Here is a 19,585-nt window from a genome sequence, read left to right on the forward strand (position 1 = left end):
AGCAAGTTCTTTGCCTGAACCTAGGCAGCAAGTAAAAGCTGTACGCTGTGGCTGAAGCAGCGCTGCTATATCGGGAGGAGACACAGCTGCAATGCAGCTGCTCTCTGATCCAAGTGTGGGCTCTTGAGCCTAACTTCAAGATGTCCTGTAAGACATGTTATGGCTACTTCTTCCTCCCCTCCTGCCCCCCTGTTACTTCCCACAGAAGCGCCTAAACGAGGAAACCCCTCTGCGACTCCGGTCCCCCGCTCCCAGCCGGCCCTGGGCTGCCTCCCTGCTCCCTTCCTTGCAGCGAGAGGCAGGTCCATCCAAGCCAAAGCAGCAGCGACTATAGGCTTGTGGCCTTTCTAAAGCGCATCTCCTTTTTTCCAGCACCGCTTGCCTCCCCGTAGTTGGAAGGGGGCGAATTCAGAGCGCTGTGAGGGAGGAGGCTCTGCTGAATGGCAGCCAGCCGCTGTGGCCAGGGTGGGCCAAGGGCTGGGGGCTGCTAGCCAGGAGTTGCTCACAGGAGCAGGGAAAGGCAATGGCAGCTCTGGGCATAACTGTTACTCTGCAAAATATATTCTTGGAAAGCAGCTCTGTGATTTTCACGCTCTGGTGTTTCTTCAGCATTACCCTGTTGAGGAAAACGAGCTATGTTCTGCAAGGAGTCTGCTTCCTCGTGAACCTCCACAACTGCTCAGTGGCCCAGAGGAAATTAGGCCTATAGAATGAACTTAATAGCATTTCTTTGCTCTTATAATGCTATTGTGTATGTAGAGCTAAGAAAGCAGGTGAAATTCAGTTCAGTGGCTTTTGCTGATATTGAAGAAACTAATTTTGTCCCTGGTGAATTGCTGGGGCCAAAAGATTTATACAGTTTTGTTTTTCCTGTCCTGGTCCCTGAAAGTATCCACCCTACTCCTTATTCCCAAGATCTTTTTTTTAAACCCTCTGTGCCTCCTCTAGTACAGCACTTCTCAAAAACTACTCAGCACGGGGACAAAGTATGGAAGCCGTTTCTGACAGCAGCAGTAGGGGGATAGTTGTTCACTGGTGATGCAACAGCATTGCAACAGAGAGCTGCAGAGAAGGAGATAAGGTGAGTACTGAGTCAGTTCTGGTAGTGGGCCAGGTGTGAGATGAATATTTTTCAGCTTCTAATTTTCCACAGATAATCTAGGCTGTGCAGTCAGCTGTAAGGCTTGAATCTGCTGGATTTGTTGGGCCCAAGAACTTATTCCAATGAATGAAGCTTTTATAGCATAGAAGTGAAATACACTTATATTGGTCCTTCTTGACAGAAGTTACTGTTGCATTTACAGGATTCTGCAGGCTGAATGCAACTAACTTCAGTGGGATTATGTCCCTCCTTCCTGACTTGTCCTACGTGGTGTTATAACTCTACCTCCATTTCCAAACTTCTCACCTGAAAATTCTTTTTCTTTTCAATATTTAATATTCATATTAAAGCAGGAGAAGGAAAAATGTGAAATATCAGCACTACATGGATAATAACTTGCTATGCATCAAGTGTTAAGTGCTTTTTCTTCTGACATCCTTAACTCCTAGCTGAAACAGTCACCCAGAAGAAGAGCAGATAGACACAGTAGAGTTGATCCTGTTAAGAAGACGTATAAACCTTCAAAACATTTTTCCTTCTCTGTAACATACCAGATCTGTCTGTAAGACAATATTCAGCCTTTTGCAATGATACTAAATGTGCAGGTGACCACGACAGCAAGAAAGAGAACCAAAGATTTATTTCTTCCTATAATTGTCTGGATAAATTCAAAGCATCCTTTCAGGCTTAAGTGAACCACTTATTCATGGCCTTCAGGATTGGTTACTGAAATCCAGATATATGAAGGAAACTGTGTTCTGAAACTTTCTCTTTGTGGTGACCCACTGAAGCAAACCTTTACAACACCAGCTTCATGAATGCAGTGCTCTGGTGGCTCTGGCATCTCCCAGAGGAGAACCCTCCACTTGTTCTCTGACCAAATATGCTTTATGCAAACGGACTTCACTGCCTGAAAAAATCTTGGTGTTTGATGGCTGTTGTAGCCCCTTGCCAGTGAAGCAGTGTAAGGTTCAAGAGCGCAGTGACTGAGTCTTTCACAGAACTGGACCCAGAGGGTGCAACCTGGCATGAGCTGAGCATGCGTGTGGGCTTCAGGGTGTTAACTGCACAGTGCAAAAGTCCTGTCTGATCAAGCCATCCCTGGTTTATCTTCTCGCCAAATCACACTGATTCTTGCAAACCCACACAACTGAAAAATGAAACTGATTTAATGTGAGGTGTTTTTTTTTTTTTCTGGAGGGAAAGGGTCAATGGAGGTGAAAGAGAGGATTACTTCTTTCACATGAGGGTCTAAGCTACTATAAAAGAGACAGAGCCTAACAAGAGCATACAATTCAAGCTTCTCAGAGAGGACTTGGGAAAACATGTAAAAAGAAGAGACAACATTGGTGCTCTGAGCAGTCTGCCTGGTCAGTTTGTTCTCCATCAACACAGATAAGTAAGTCTCCACGCTCATTCTCAGTCTCTCGCTGAAGAAGTGAAGTCTTGCTCCTTTCCCTTTTCTCTTGCTAGTCCTGCGTTGCCTGTGTTTGTGTTCTCCTAGCCTTACTGCAAGCGCTGGAAAATTTTATGAAAACAGACTCTTTCAGATAGCACAAAAGGCAATGCTGAATGCATTTTATCTGAAATCACTAGCCCTAGTGAGGCCTGCTCTCCTCCAGAAATGGCCAGGTCTGAGCTATTCAAGTGAGGTATCCCTGGGTTGAGCCTGTGGCGATGACACCTGTATTAGTGCTGCCACTTTTATTTTTCAGTCAGAAGAACGAACAGAGATGGCTTTGAAGATCTCTGTATAAAGTCAGTAGCTTCAGAAAACTAAAAGCTACACAGAAACTGATCTAATTTATTATTCCAAAGTGAGGGAACTAACCAGAAACTATGACAAAAGACCTATAAAAATGAGAACAAAGATGTTCTGAAAAGAAAGGGAGATATCAAGGGATACGCTGTTAGGCTTGGGAGCCTTTGATGTCCTAAGGCAAGATTTCAAAAATGGATCAAAACTGGTGAGAACTGAGGGGATCTTGATCACCACTTGTCTCTGTGTGCTGTGAGGTAGCTGGCTTTGTCATCGCTCTTAAACTTGTATTTTCAGTAAAGGAAGATCTAGGAAAATGATCGAGGAAAAAGAATGACTGGTCTTCTCAGCAGTTATCCATCCCTCTGGGCATAGAGGAAGCATTCAGAATGTTCCTTCTGCCCAGTGCCCATTTGGGGTCTGCAAAATGCACTGTATGAGAAATCTGGTTTAAAAATCTGCAAACTGCCACCTAAAAATACTGCAGCGCTTATCTTGATGGGTGCAAAATCAAAAGACTAAGGAAAGGCCTGGAGACTAACTGAACCCTCTATGCTTCACAAGCTTCTTTACAGTGAACCTGAGCAAAGGCTTCTTAGCCCTCACGATTGCTGCCTTGCTGCAATCTTGTAGCTGCACTTTCCACAAGCTCCTTTGCTGAGGAAATACAGGCAGAATGAACAGAAAGACCTCCTTGGTCTCCTGGGGGTCCAAAGGTCACAGGCGAGAACATGAAAGAGACAGATTATGTACTGCTTTCTACATTAGAGCACCTATGTCTCAAAGGTATTCAGGCCGGGCTTCTCTTCCAGGACATTAAACAACAGAGCTTTATTAAGATTTAACCAGCAGTATACTGAGGAACACATTTATTCACACTCACATTTTAAGGGAGGGAAGAAAATGAAAATGTGTGTGTGTGTGTGACAGAGGGAGAGAGAGAAACATTCAGAGGTCAAAAGATAATTCTTCCAAAAATGAAGCATCTAACAAAGCAGCTTTCCAAGAACACATAATCCTCTTCAATGACAATAATAAAAAATTATACTGTCTGATACAGGAAATGATGAATTGTCTAATGGTATGAAAGTAATATTATCTGACTGTCAAAATGTGAAGTGATAATTACTAGGATCTAGACTTAGAAACTTTCAGCTCATGTTAGTTATGTATCCCTGATTAAGTAATTTTGCCTAGTGTTGCCCCAGAGGTCTCCTTACATGCTGCTTTCTCTGACAGAAGGGGCTAGTAACAGTAATCAAGGTGCTATATCTCAAGTATCTAAAGGAAGAAAATATGCATAACAAAATTTGGGGTCAAAAAATAAAAGCAGTATGAACATTATTCGATGCAGGTATCGGTGAAGTGAAATAATTTGTCACATCGTAATGCCATATGGTTGCTCAAACAAATCAGTTCTCAATTTCATTATGTAACAAAATAAGCCTTGTTGTAAATCATCAGTTGCAAAAGCCAATAGGAGAGGCAAATGAAAATAACAATCTCCTTGGCATTCATCAGAAAGTGAATTTGATATGATCAGAATATCTTGATTGTTTTCAAATCCAACTAGAAAAGGAAAATTACTTGGAAAAAATTTCATTATGATGCACTCTCACATAGAATCAACATAAAGAAAAGGATTATTCTTCCTGTAGCATTTGATATAGATCTACATTTTTGATTATAACAGTTAAAAACATGATACAGATGGACCAAACCTCAAGAGTAAAGAAGACAGAAAGCTATCTAAATATTCAGATGGGGCTTCCCCTCATGTAGATGAATCAAAAATTTCCACATGATTCTTGGATTATCCCTTTCTCATTCTGGGGATAGTCTATGGCTCAAATTTGATCCAAAAATCATAATGCCAGCTTGAATTATTCAGATGTTGTTCTGGGACTGTGTACTGACAGAACTGAAGAAGGGCAGAGTGGTACAAGGTTAATGCCTCTCTTACTTGCTGCACAGTTAGAGAAGACAACTAGGGTAGCCTAGAAAAAAAAGGTGAATTGAGCTAGTATGTTATAGGACTGTTGTTACTTCCTCAATTGCAGAAGGAGGAGAGGAAATGGAAGGTTTCCTTAGAAGTCTGACGGTGTTCAAAAATTAGATTTCCATCTCACCTTCTGGGACTGAAGACCCAGTACTCTTCAAGGCCAAACATGTACCTTGCTGTCAACTTCGAAGGACCAAACGTTCAGAGGGCACGTTGAAGAGAGCATCTTCCAAACAACCTCCCTTATGTTTCAGAGCTACATACAGCTAGAGTCAATACAGTCAATTTAAGGCAGTTATGGAAGATTAAAACAAATGCTAGGAAGGCCCCACAGCCAAATTCAAACCATCTCATTTAATCAGTTAATTAAGGCACTGAATCACTTACAAGTAAGTATCTGGTCTGTCAAAACAACTCTAGTGACTAAGGTCCCCAGGTAGCCATAACAAAGAATTAGGTGTCGCTGAAGAATGATTTCAAGTTACCAAGCTAGTACCCTTTTCACCCTCAGCTGATGTTGAGGTAACCCCCGGGTCTCCAAGGGCTCAGTGTGCCTGCATGCAGAATGGGGAGTTATCCACTATGGGCTACATTAGTTATGGGCCAGAATCAAAATAAGCAAAAGGACTCTGACACTTGAGCTCAGAAACCAGGATATGCCGAAAAGATTCCCCTTCCCAGTTCTGTTTGTGCATATCAGTGAGCAAACAGGGCCCAGACCCCAAGAGTCCCTACTGCCCAGCCTTTTCACTGGCTATGCATTTTGGCCGAATCATATTTTTTTGCTCTTTATTCTAATTCTAAATTAGGCTGAGTTAAAATGAGGGAAAAGATGCAAAGCACAAAATCTTTCACATGCAATGGTAAATCCCACAAAAATCAATGGATTGCACTAGAAAAATATAGAAGATAATTTTATCCTATTGATGATCTGTTTGCCTGAGAAGTAATTCAGCATATAATGTTCTGATCTAATTACTCCACTGAGAAACGAGGTACAGAAGTACTGCTACCACCCAGATGATGGGAATTGCATAAGGAAATCAGAAACTAAGCAAATAAATGAAAAGCAAACAAACATCCCTTAAGTGGATAAGTAGGACATGCTGCTAGTGGGACAGAATACAATAAGGAAATTAACTTGGCTTAACTAATTCTGGCTGCAAATTGTAAAGTGTTCATAAGGGGGAGAAATAAGTAAACATTTTTAGATTGGTCCTTGGGACTAATGTTTATAAATTTTACCTTAGAATGCCAGTGAAGACAAAAACAGGGTATAGCTGGATTAAGCAACAAGGAATCTTAGAAATCCTGATGATGATGACGATGGAATGAAGATAGTGCATGAACGAATTGTTGAATAGAAAAGATGAGTGGTGGTAGTGTCTAAAAAGCTCCTGCTTTGCTGAGGAATTCAGTTTTTAATCCTATTTTGCTAATGCCAGAAGATGAAAAAAAAAAAAAGGCTAATGTTATAGTAACTATAGTCCAGTAATGAATTGAATATATAAATATTATCTTGACTAAAACCTTGAATATATAAATATTATGAAGCTTTTCCCCTCATTTAGTAGTAAATGCAAACTCTAACTAAATTTCTTAGTAAACTTCTAAACTGGCACCTTTACTGGCTTTATCTTTTTGGACAACAGGGCAGAATAAGCATTTGCTGTTCCAAAAAAAGATGCACATGACTCCTGGAAAAAAATGTGACTTGCGGATTGTATCAGTTTATGATTGTTTTATTCATTGTGGGTGCTCTGATGCATGGTAAATAAATAATTTAGAAAAAAATTTAGCTATAGCCACCAAAACATGAATTTTGAAAACTGAAAATATTTAAGGCTGCTCTTCTAACTCTGACATGAGTATTTAAACAAAAGACATCTCAATAAAATCACTCTTGGTAAGAGAATTTACAGACACCAGATTCCAAATATGTAATAATCTATAGGGCAAATAGTACCATGTTTTACTGTTAACACTACTTAAGCTTTGCTAAGCTAAAACTTGACTTTTTTTATCTAGTAATTTTCATGTATTACTGATAAAACATTTTTTTGCTGTTCTACAACTGAAAATAATTTCATTGTATTTACAGAAATACATATTCTTACATATTCATGTTGCTAAAAGCATTTTATTTTAGTCAAAATGCTACCAGAATCAAAGTAGTTAAGAGCCAATGCAATTTAAATGAACAGTTAAAAGGATTAGATAGAATGCAACAATTTTCTGAACTCTTGTCGTAGTAATAATTCATATATTTCCTCAGTAGAGATGGTCACATATATACAAACTATGTTTCTCTCTGTAAAGCTGAATCAAAGTTCAGGAAATGCCACAAACCAGGAGAGCATTTAACATCTTTAAGTATATACTTAGGTGCTTCTCTGAGGTAGGATTTGACTCTTTCGTCCATAATTGCTTTAAAGTCTGCAAAGTCTGTAGTTCCCCCCCTCCCCAATATATTTATAGGTGGCCTCTAGTTCTGCCAAGGTCTTGAAGAATATCAAAAAGGTCAGTATAAGCTCAGTTTCAGATGAATATCGTTTTGGTTCTAGATGGACTTTAGAAATGTGATGGAAATGATTTCAGTTCATCCAAATTTTGGATAATTAGGAGCCAAGAACTCAGGATTCACCTTTATCTTTCCAAAATGGTGTTACTTATGATCACATGGTCAAGACAAATGCCATGACGGGAAAATGAGCATGCATCAATAGCATTTCCACATTCACTAAAACTTATAATGGTTGATGTAGGATAAAACAAGAGACCAAAAATAGACTTTGTGTAATCATTGTAAAAATAGTGTAATAAAAACCTTGCTCCTGAAAACTTCAATTGTTTCAATAATGTGTAGCAAGCACATTTGGTTATACAAAAGCAAAAGCACAACTAAGTTATCAACTTTACACAAAGTCAAATATCTGAAAGGGGATCTTTTAAAAAAAAAACTTTATTTGAGAAAGGAAGAGACTTATATCAGAAGGCGAAAAAGGGAACATACAAACAGAATATATTTACAACACAAAACAAGAGATCACCTCTAAGGGTGTAAATTATAATAAATACAGTAGATTTAAAACGTAAGAGACAATTATCAATTAGAAATGTGGTTGTTTAAACCCAGTTTTCCTTTTCACTGGTTCCAGGTAGTTTCTCTACTTTAATTTTATCCAAATTTGAAAGATTCTGAAGTTGAAGTCCACTAATGTACTGGGGTTTGTCACCTGAATGACATTATAAAAATATCTTTTGTCCTTTGTGAATACATGTCTTTCTCTGAAGTGATATCATACAAAAGTCTTCTCATCTGCAAGTTTCTCCCCAAATAAAATGTATCTTAAAAGATGCACTATCCCTTTTGACAAGGCTGAAGTTAGGTTTCAAAAAAAGTAAAATTATACAGAATGGGGAAAATATATAATTTCATCTGTATATATGCTTCACTCTTTTGAAAGTGAATGTGATTTTTCAATCCAAGATGGCGAAAGATTATTATTAAAATATGAAGCACACATAAAAAACACCTGCATTTTGTCAATTAATAAATCTTTCCTATAAAAGATGATCTAATGTTTCAGGAAGCCTTTCATTTTATAGTGACTATTTAGTCATTTAATTTGTTTGGAGATCTTTTTAATAAAAAGGATAATGTATCTTTAGAAGTTGTAACATTTTATGAGAGATTTAATAATATTAGAGCAAAATGTAAACAACACATGCTAATAACATATATTAGAACAATTTCTACATTTGGCAAAACAGCTATCTCTTTTGAAACAGGATACTGCACCTTAAAATACCTTAGCTTTAGAAATATAAATATTTTTAATAGAAAAAAAACTGACAAGGATTCCAGGTCATTTTGGGATTATCCATATTAAAGGGGGTCTTAATACAATGAATCTTTAACTAGCTTAACAAAAGTAAACCTATAAAACAAGGTAAACATATCAAAAGGGAATATGAAGGAAATGTTTTACTGGAAAGCTTCCTTAACAATTTCCCTACTCGCTTTGTTATTTTCTTTGACAATAAATCAATTCATAGAGTGCCTTTAAAAACAGAGAGAACACCAGCCTGTTCCCCCTGCCTTACATTCCTCAGTACATGAATCACTTGGGCTTCCTGTTTCCATAAGGCATTTCCTGCTCCCCCTCACAGAATCACTTTTCTGCAGGAGAACAGCAGGGACCTGACAAAGTAGCGACTTAAATAAACAGTGCCTTCCATTGCATCCAGCATTGCTCTGTCTGATTTTCCAGTAACCAAGAGAACCCCAGCTTTCTGCAAATGCACACTGTCCGAATGCACTTCACTTTCCAGCATTTGTAAAATACTCTGCAACGATTTGCGTTTTCCTTTTGCCAAGCTGGCATTTTATACACAGTCATTATTTTAGAATATGTCCATGAGACCTAGCGATAAAAGTTATACAATATTGTATGATTAATCTTTATTAAAAAAAATAAACACGTGATTGGATATCAGATAATAATAATAGTTCTGTGCTTTTCCTGCAATATCGTAGTATCTGATTGGAACCTAATGCTGCATTTTGCTTCTCGCCAGTATTTGCATCTGCTTCATTTGAGGATGTCTCTGTGGACAGTATCATCAAATAAGACAGAATGAAAAATAAACTAAGCAGTGCAAAAAAGGAAACAATGCAATTTTTAAACAGTGCCTTGCTTTGCATCTTTACATCCACCTTGTATTTCTAGTCTTCTCTAAATTATATTTTATACACAAGCCTGGGACCTCCGATATAGCAGTCAGTACCTGTCTACTGGGTAGAAAATACCCTATTGTTAACAGTGTTCAAGACTACAGTATGATACATTATATACAGATAGATGAAAGCAAAAGTCAGAGGATTCAAAATCAGAGAACAAGACTGTTTCATCAGTCAGGTCTGGAAACTAATTCCAGCAAATGCTGATCTCAACAAGCTAGGTGATACAAGTTCCATTTCACTAGAACTAAGAGATGTCATGACAATCCTGGCCTAAAACATATTCTATTTATTATGCAAAGATTTAGGTAGAGTAATTGACTGCAACAGGTATTTCTCTCAACTAGTGGCCTTAAGGAAGAGCTTCACTATGGTTTTAAGTGTGCATACAACACCTCTGCTGTTGTTAAACTCCTTGAACAATAAACTGGGATTTGCTAGTTCAGTGAATCAAAACACAATTGCTTATCAAAGCCTAGAAAATGCATGTGATTTTCAGATAATAACCTTAATGACAAATCCTGGAGCTAAATCTTTGCCTATTACCTGTTGCATAAAAGCAGCTTGCTCCCCAGATTCCATTTGCTGGGTTTGAATATCCTCATCACTGTCGGGCGGCTCCTCTTTGACTTTCACAGCCCCCACCTGCTGTCCTATTCTGTCATCCACATCAGCATTGCTGCTCTCAGCCCTAATGCTGGCACCACTAGCAGGAGCTCCTTCTTCCTGCATTGAGGGGTCTCCATGCAGCTCTTCTTCAGCTTCCTCTAGGTGACTGCCAGGCTGCTTTAGCTGTTCAATGGACTTGGAGAGCATCTGGAAGGAGGAAGAGGGCAACAGTTACTCTTTTCGCTGATGGCAAACACTGAGAATTACTAGGTTTGCACCAATAAAAATCAAGGTTCCACAATAAAAGCAGATAGCTATGCACCTCTAACAAACTAATGTATAGGAAAAAAAAGAAACAAAGTTCATAAGCAAAAGGTCACTTTTTAGCCTGCAGTAGAAAATACCATATATGTAAAGAGTGCTATACAATAATATTAAACTAGCAATAAGGCAGAAAAATGAAAAATCATTACACATCAATCACAATGAGTAATATGGTTAAAATTTTGCTATAAGGAAATTAGGGAGTATTCACACAAGCTTCTCTACCAATTAAAGCCTGAAGGCACTAATGTCCAACAAAGAAGCGGTGACAAGGAGCTGGTGTTGGTCATGCCTCCTGTGGCACAAGGAGGCTCCCTGGGAAGACTACAACCTTTGTCATGCATGGCACAGGTATCCATTTCAGCCGTAGTGACATAACACAGCTACCCAGACAATGGTGTTTTTACATGGTTAACTGCTAGCATAAAGCTTTGCTGAGGTGCCATATGCCTCGATGTTGCTGTCAAATATGGTTTATGCTTTCCTATTTAAGATTCAGCAAATGTAATCCAAAAAATGTCACCCTCTGCCTTGCTGAAAGAGACACAAATCAAACACACGCCTAAGCATCTGCAGGATCAAGTGAGTAATTATCATTTGTTCACCTGCCCCCTAGCCTTGATTTCAAGCAAGAAATGATTTGTATCACCAGGGTCAAATATACTGAGAGAGAAAAGGCATCTTTTACCATTATACTTGCATTCTCCCCCTTCTTCTCCCTCCTGTGCCTCCCCCCAACTATGAAGTCTTTCAGACTGAGTTTTAGCTAGCAATATATGCTGAGTTACTGGATGGTTTGAGTAAAGCTATTTTGGCACAAACCATGGATGTCGTAGTTCTTTGCTTCATTCTGTTTGCTAATGCACATGGAAAAATGCCGCCGTAGTGCAGGGCAGGTTTGTCATGTGAACTAAGAGCTAGAGCCTACAGCTGGACTCAGGAACTCACACAAAGCCAGCCACGAGAGCTGAAAGATCTGTGTGTGCAGTTCCAGGTGATGCTCTGATGCTTAAGGCTAATACCAATGGCGAAACAAGTTCCACAGTGGAAATCTCCAGGCTTCAGTCACAGAAAACCTTCATTCTGGAGGTAAGGGAAGCAAAATGGCTTACTAAAAAGAAAAAAGCAAAAATCCTTTTCCATTTCTCTAGTGTCTGGCAAATCACAACGTCTCCTTCATGGTGCAGGTGGCATTGCTCTAAGCCGAGGAATACTTACTAGTGCAACTAATGCAAAGTGTCTCCTTTTAACATGAAGAGTCTGGAAAATTTCTCAGATCAAACCCATAAATCTTTTACAGTTGTTTCTCAGGGATGATGCTGACCAAGAAGGCACTGAAGCTAGCTACATGCATTCAGATTGAGTACACTAATTTCTGTCTCTTAGTCAAACATCTGTGGGTGATCCTTCTCCATTCCTCAAGGAAGGAAAAAAAATAAAAAAATAAAAAATAAAAGGAAAGAGTCTGGCTGCTTGGCTGGCTCACTAGCAAGCAAATGCAAGCTGAAACATCTGTGTGACAGATAATCATATACAGCTACAAGAGTCACTGATGCTGATCCATCTGTAAAATGTTCCATATGCCAGTTACTTGACATCAGGTGGGTTACTCTGGCAGGAGAGCCAAGAGAAAATGGGTGCATATCCACAGCAAAGTTAAGACACATATTTAGCTCATTACTGTTCTCCTTTCTTTTATACTTTTTCACTTTTATTTCAGCCTCTTTCTCCTTCATGCTGCTATATGGCATAGATCTTCAGTGCTGCTGAGCCTTCTGATGCAGCACATCATGTCCTGTAGTATTTAATCTATACATGGAACACTTTCAGATGCTTTTTGCATGTAATCAGAGGAGCGATACAAGCATGTAAGGGGCTGTGGAGACTACAGTGGTATTTGTGTACATTTTGATTTGCAGTGGCCTGCTCCTGCACCAGGGAAGTCAGTAGGAGATTTGCTCCAGACTTCAGCGGCAGCAGGAGCTAAGCAAATTAAACTTTGCAGAACTATGTGAAATTAAAATGTATATATATTTTCAGATAGATTTCACAAAGTGCATAAATATAATCTTTTATGCAGAATCTTATTTAAAAATCCTTTACATTGTGACCTGATGGCAGAATTGAGAAGAAAGACGAACCTCAGCTACAACTTTAAGGAGTTCAGAGGGAGGTGGAGGAGACAAGGGGCTATGAGGCTGTATGGTCATTTCCTCTCATACAATAAAGCATGATAAAAAGATGCTGAGGGCAAAGGCAGAAGCCAAAACCTGTAAAATCACCCTGCTGGCCAGTTTGCTAAGCCACAGTTGTCCCATTTCTCCATATCAGCACCATTCATCAAATGCTGCTCAAGTCCTTTCACTGTGCAGTTGGATGCTTCTGCTTAAACTTAATGTTTAAATCCTTCACTTCAAATTTCAACTTAACATATATATTTATATATATATATATATATTTGGATCTATCTGTAGTTAAATGCAGGACTTTCTTCTGGTTTAATGCACAATTTTGATTTTGAAAAAGTGATTGCTTAATCTCACCTCTACTAAGAGTACATTTAAAAATAATAATAAAAATGTTTTATATAATGAATTCAAATAGAACTGTATAGATTGGTCTTCTCAAACCAGCACATATTATTTTTATAGCTATTCCAAGAAAAGGAATCACCCCCAAAATAACTTCATGCTAATGTAACCTATATATTTTTTCCTTTTATTTTCAGGAAATTAAACTGTAAGGGATATGCATGAGCCAAAGTAAATAGTGGCAGCAGGAGAGGAAGCATTTACAGAAGTCAGCTCTATTGTATAGCTGTAAGAGTCTCACCAAAAAAAGACCTCAAAGACAATCTAACCTGCTTGGTTGTACAGAAAAATGGAAGATTAAGTATAAATAGTCTGGACACTGCAACAGACCATTTTATAGGTTTTTCAGTTGCAGCCATTGTCTATGTGTCTCCTCTGTAATGACAAGCTCTTGTAAAACACATCATTTCCAAAGACATTTTAAATAAAATGTCTTTACAAAGAGACAAAGGACCGAGAATAGTCCTGCAACAGCCACCACATATTTCTTTCCTTTATAGACGGTTCATTTTAAATACACAGCTGTTGTTTCAAATAACTTGTTTACATGCTTATAGAACACACTTTTTCTCCTTCTTTCCTATGGTGATCAGTTTGCTTTTACTAGCCATGGATGTTGTTAGCTGTATGGAATCATCATGGCACCTGCTCACTGGGCACTGCTAAGGGGTCTAGTTATCTCTCAAAATCTTTCTTGTCCATGTGGCTTAGATATTAGTTCTCAATAAAGGAGAAAATGCTCTGGCTATTTTTTCAGGTTCCACACATTTTTTGCTATTGCTATAGTTTTGCCCCAAACCCTCCCACTATTAGAAATATTTGAAAGAAGAAATGTGTATCTCACTACCTCTCACTTTCAGAAGATGCTGGTCAGAAAGGTTCAGCTGGAAAGCTGGAACCTCAGCTGTGACATGTTTAATGAAATTATGCCCATTTACTCCAGGTGAAGCCTGGATCCAAATAGTCTTCAATATTTCATTAGAAAGCAATCACAGCAGTAAATGAATAATCTGGAGTTAATTGTCTCTGTAAAATATTCCTGTTGACAACAAATATCTCCCTAGTTTTTTCCATCAATAAATCAATAAAAACATCCATGTTATTTTTTATCAATAAATATTGGCCAATTAGCATCAGCATCCAAAGCAGTGATGAATTTTCATTCCCTATACATTTTTGTCATTTATTTTTTCACCTCACAGTCTTGCCCAATCACTCTTTTCCTATACAAAGATACTCTAAACTTGAATAAAACTGAAATTCAGGTACTCCTTATTTAATCTTTAAAATTCTCCAGGCTGCCTCCATATTTTAGTGCACATTGCAAACTGCCCCATTATTTTAATTCTTACTGCTCCAATACAAAGAAGGATTTTACCATGGGAAAATATTTGTGAATAGTTAAAACCCTATAAATATATTATTATAAGAACACATGTAGGGTTCCCATACTGAACAAATGAAATCTGGGTCCCAGTGAAGCCAGTGCTAGCTTGTCATCGGCTTCAGTAGAGGCAGAATTTTACTCATCAAACACAGTGATAAAAATAACCTTTAAAGGCAGAGGGTTCCATTCACTTACTGCTCACATTATTAATTCTGAAATTTTCTTGAACTCAGACTTCTGCTAGTGGCTTTGCACTTACATTAGCTACATCAAAATTACTTTTTTCTTTTTTTTTTTTTGTAAGTGGCAGGGTCAAAGTTTTTTAGATTCAGAGATTACACATAACATCAAGATCTTAAGTTTTTTTATTGTAGCAGTCTTTCAGTACCTGATTGCAATAATTTTAACTGGAGTTTTCAGACATTGCAGTCGCATTATTGAGCAGAATGAAGTTCAACAATGGTGATCAAAGGGCCTTAGGAGGAAATAAGCTGTCATTTGAACAGAAGTATATTAAAGCTGACAACAGCAAAGTCGATCTTCCCAAAGACAAGCGGAGTTCAGGTTACTGCACATTCATTATTATTTTTCCCCCAGAAAGCTGTGACAAGGGTTTCTACCTACTTTTGGATGGGAGGTCAAAATTTGCATTTGAGCTAGAATATTTTCAGAAGGTCAGTGCACTAGATCCCGCAGGTATAAGTGTCAGACTTCAGCAGAGATGTATACCGTTTCCCACAACAAAAACTCGGCATCTGACAGCTGATCAGAAATAATCCATAGGGGATCTTCTCTTTGTTAGTAAGGACAGAGGCACAACTCTCAGCAGTGATTTGTTTCTTTTCAGAATGGAAATGATCTAGGGAATTCTTTACTTCTGATCTATGTTAGATTTTTGCTTGTTATCACCCTTACAGAAGCTCTGGCTTGCTCCTGAAGTATATTCTTTTATCAAAGAAAAGAATTGCTTTTTTATACAAGATATATTTAAGATTGAGGGGGTGGGGAGAGACTGTTGCTCTCTTCCTCTTTTTTGTTGTTACAGCACGATTTCGCCCATATTTCCACTGAAAAAGATCGAACCAAAAAGATTTTTCAGTGAGTTCTGACAAATGCCATATCATCTTAGTTCAGGGTGAAAATTCAAATACTGGCTTCTGCTGAAATATATTAAAGCCTTAAAAGCTAAAGTCCTAAACATCAGGAAAAAAAAAGGAAAGAGGAACAGAAGAGAGATTGAAGGCATTAAAACTCATTCTAAGCTCTTGATCAATTGGCATTTCATAGTCTTGTCAGCTTAAAATCATTCTTGTTGTCTTTCTAATAAAAACTTTTAAGAGAATGTTTGAGTACTTTTTATTAAATAAAGCATTTTTTTCATGACCAAAAAGGAGGGAATTATACATTTTTGCAGGCTTTATCATATGGCCTACATACGGAAAAGTAACAGACAGAAAAATGGAAAATAACAAATGCATGTATTCCCTTGACGCAAGCCCAAAATTCTCCTAAGAAATGATAAGATGGGGGGGTTGCTTTGCTCCCTGGTCTAGAACACCTCTTGTTTTCCAGGCTGACTGCAGTCTTTTCAGTTTCTTATCCAGTCTAGTTTTGTGAGGTTCAGTATATCCCTGGTTAAACTAAAATGAAGCTACCTAATCTCTTTGTATGATTCATATCTGATTTATTTGACTCAAGTTTAAATTTGACATTCAGGACAAATATACCTATCTGTCACATCACATATCCCCGAATGTCACAGTAAAATTTATGTCAATAAGCATATGATCTAACAAAAACCTGTAGGTTTGGTTCTTTCCCTTGTGAGGAATGCATGAACAGTAACTGATCACTTTGCAGTGAATACCCACAAACAGCACAAAGACTCAGTACTTTACTACTAAAAATTCTTTTCTCTTCAGACAGTTGAGGGCAGGTGAAATGTTTTCAAAACCTGAGGCTACAAGATGAGCATATGCCATCTTGATTAAACATATGGAATGCATACTCAAAGGAAAGCCAACTGGAGTCCTAGTTGAGTAATCAAAACACCCAAACTGAGAGGGGTTAACATGCGAGGATCAGCCCTGAACTTTGAAGTCTTCTGGTCTTCATTTTTCCTAATTAAGACAAGATTTAATAACCAAACCACTGTACAAACTATGTATTTAAACTCTAGGTTTGTTTCTAATTTTGTTGGGAATTCCTAGTAGATTCCAAAGAATCAGTACCCCATGGGAAGTTCACCCAGTAAGGTGGACTGATTTTTTTTCATTTTCTTATAGGTACTAGGACTGAATGCCCACTTCTCATATTTTTTTCTTTGTCCTTGACTCTTATATAAAAGTTATGAATTGACCCTTAAATAAAACAAGAAAAGGAAAAATGCACAATTAATATATCCTTGAAATATTCTAGGAGCTGTGGCAAACAACTTCTGGAAGATTTTCTAATAAGTGCAGAAGAAAGTTCTTTAGGTAAAAGCATTTAATTACTTGCATAGCTACATTTTAGAGCAGAGAACAGCATTACATTTGTTGTAGAAGCACTGGCCACTGATAAATATATCTAGATTCTGCTGCTCTCTGTTTATTAGCAGATGGTCCCCCTTTTTTTTCCCCACCAGAATAAGTTATTACTCTACATGGAAAGAGGGGCAGAATTCAACTCTAAAACTGATGTTAGAAATAGTGCATGCTTCTCTCTCTCATTTTTTGGTATTGAGTTTTATACTGCCATGTAGATAATGAACATTAATGTTACTAAACAACTTAAAGAGAAGGAGTTATTTTAATAAAAGCTGATTAATTTTTTTTCAACTGATCAATAAATTTCTTACACCAAAAAGATAAATTTAATCAGCTGACTGACTTCAAATGAATTATATACATACTCCACATGCTATCACATAATGAGTAAGCTTAACATATGACTCAAAGGCAGCTGAATGGAATGCTTTCTGAAACTGGAAATGGCAAATAAAAAAGTTGAATAGAAATTCAGTAATCTTTATGGCATCATTTACTTATTCAACAGGAAACCAGCTGTAATTTAAAACTGTAATATTATTTGATCCCTGTTTCATTGAATCATATTTTCATTGATGTCAACAACGATAAACTAGTTTTGTATCATTTTTCAGAAAGCTGAAAATGAAGATCTATACAAACGCACACAAAATATGCATAAACAAGCTACTTGTACAATAACCTGTCTATTGTGAGCTACCACATGGCACCAATACTGTGCTTCCTTATTATTTTTCAGTCTTTAAGTTTAGTGGAAAGTCCTTACTTTGGGAACTCACCTTATTCATGTGGATCTGTTGCTGGTACTGTTTCTGCTTCTCCAAAAACTGTTGATGTTGCTGCTGGATAACCAGCTGGGCCAAAGTACTCTGAGGAAGAGGAGCTGACTGGGTTCGATTCAGTGGCCTGTGACGAGGCAGTTTGTGGGCAGCTCTTATGCCAGGTGAGACTCTTTCCTTTGCTGCTAAAGGAGACTGAGGATGAAGAGGAACTGCTCCTGCAAAACAGCGACATTTCACTCCAGTGTGAAGAACAATAAACTAAGAGATCTAATAGAAGAGAAACCTCTCAGTAAGAAGCAGGGGAGTATATTGCAGAAATTTGCATCAGCACTGATGCAGTGGACCATGTATCATGTGCCTAGCCACACTGGGAAGCTCAACAGCTGCAAATGAATGTGATGAAGCAAACATTTTCTCATTTCCGTAATCACTGAATTTTTTCATGCTAAAGGACTGGAGCAGAAATCACTAAAGTGGGTAAACAAAACAAAGACACTGCACTTTTTTCTCCCACCCTTCTGCTTCTTCCAATGGCCAAGACCTGTAGAATCTGTATTACCACATGCAGTTTAATACAAATAAAATGTCATTAAAACACCTAAAATTAATCCTGTATTGAAGCCTTGATCATTACCAGTCACAAGAAGCTTCTGCTGTCTCATTTGTTCTTTCAGTAACAGATGTTGCAAAAGAGCTTGGTGGCTGCTATTTGGCTTTCCCTCCAAAGCAACATGGGGATGAGCTGAAGCTGGAGGAATGCTCCCCCCATACTGTCCAGCCAAGGCCACTCCTTGTCTGAGTGTCTGGGTTTCTCCCTTCTGCTTTTCTTTGAATGATGATGAAGCCTGTCAGAAAAACAATGGCACTGGTAAATGCTTTTCATAGACCTAGTCTTTTAATTAGATGGTCTGATGCCATATTTTGAATATATATAGAAAGAAAGGTTAAAATCTCTGCCTTACGCTTTGCCTGTGAGATGAAAAGGGACGAAGAGCATGCCAGTTAATTTTAACACCATGAGAAACTGAGTAATAGAATCACTTGAAAAAAAAAATCAATAATAAAAGTCAAAGCACAAGGAGCTACTGATCAGAACATTATTAATGAAATGACAAGACTGAGACCTATCCTTAAAATTCTGAAAGATCTTTCCACAGAATCCTGTGCAGGAAAAGAGAGGATCAGAGGAAATAGTTTACATTGAGCTTGGATTACGCAGGGATTGTTTTTTAACATAATTTTCCATCAGACAGCAAGTTAGTCAGTAAAACAAAATAACTACCTGTAGTAATGGTAAGCTGTTACTTTTACTGGAGCATTCCCTGACCCCCGGAAGGACAGCACAGATGTAAATTATCCCCTTTGCAAAATACATTTTTATAGTAAAACTCTGATCTACTGAATCACCAAGAGCTCTTGTATGTGTGTGGCATTTTAAAGTGCCCTTATACATGGCTTGGCTATTGATTGGAGGCCTAATTTTGGAAGGCTTTGGTCTAACAGAAAAATATGTTGAGGCCTGCAGGTTACCAGTAATGAAATGTCATGGTAAAAAACAGTAGGTCTGATAATCTGAATTCCACATATTCTAATGAAGCAAACTAGGCTTCCTAATTAATATTTTTTGGGCATATGCTTACTTCACACTCTGCCATCACCCTTCCCTGAAAAACAAACACCAAAGTAAACTTTACAATTTACAACTATTTATTCTAGAAACAGAAATAAACATTACTTACGTAAAACCCCTTTGTTTT

General features: G+C 37.9%; 1 protein-coding gene across 1 annotated transcript in view; it reads right to left on the reverse strand.

Annotated features, from left to right (window-relative positions):
- The window catches only part of HDAC9 (histone deacetylase 9), a 507,021-nt gene that overhangs the window by 180,512 nt on the left and 306,924 nt on the right, over positions 1-19,585 (reverse strand). The window contains exons 11-13 of the mRNA XM_067291613.1: positions 18,463-18,673; positions 17,826-18,043; positions 10,154-10,423 (exon numbers count right to left, since the gene is read on the reverse strand). Of these exons, the coding sequence (XP_067147714.1) occupies positions 10,154-10,423; positions 17,826-18,043; positions 18,463-18,673 (699 nt within the window). The remainder of the gene's footprint in view (positions 1-10,153; positions 10,424-17,825; positions 18,044-18,462; positions 18,674-19,585) is intronic.

This window comes from Apteryx mantelli, chromosome 2 (genome assembly GCF_036417845.1).
Source record: "Apteryx mantelli isolate bAptMan1 chromosome 2, bAptMan1.hap1, whole genome shotgun sequence".
Taxonomy (NCBI): domain Eukaryota; kingdom Metazoa; phylum Chordata; class Aves; order Apterygiformes; family Apterygidae; genus Apteryx; species Apteryx mantelli.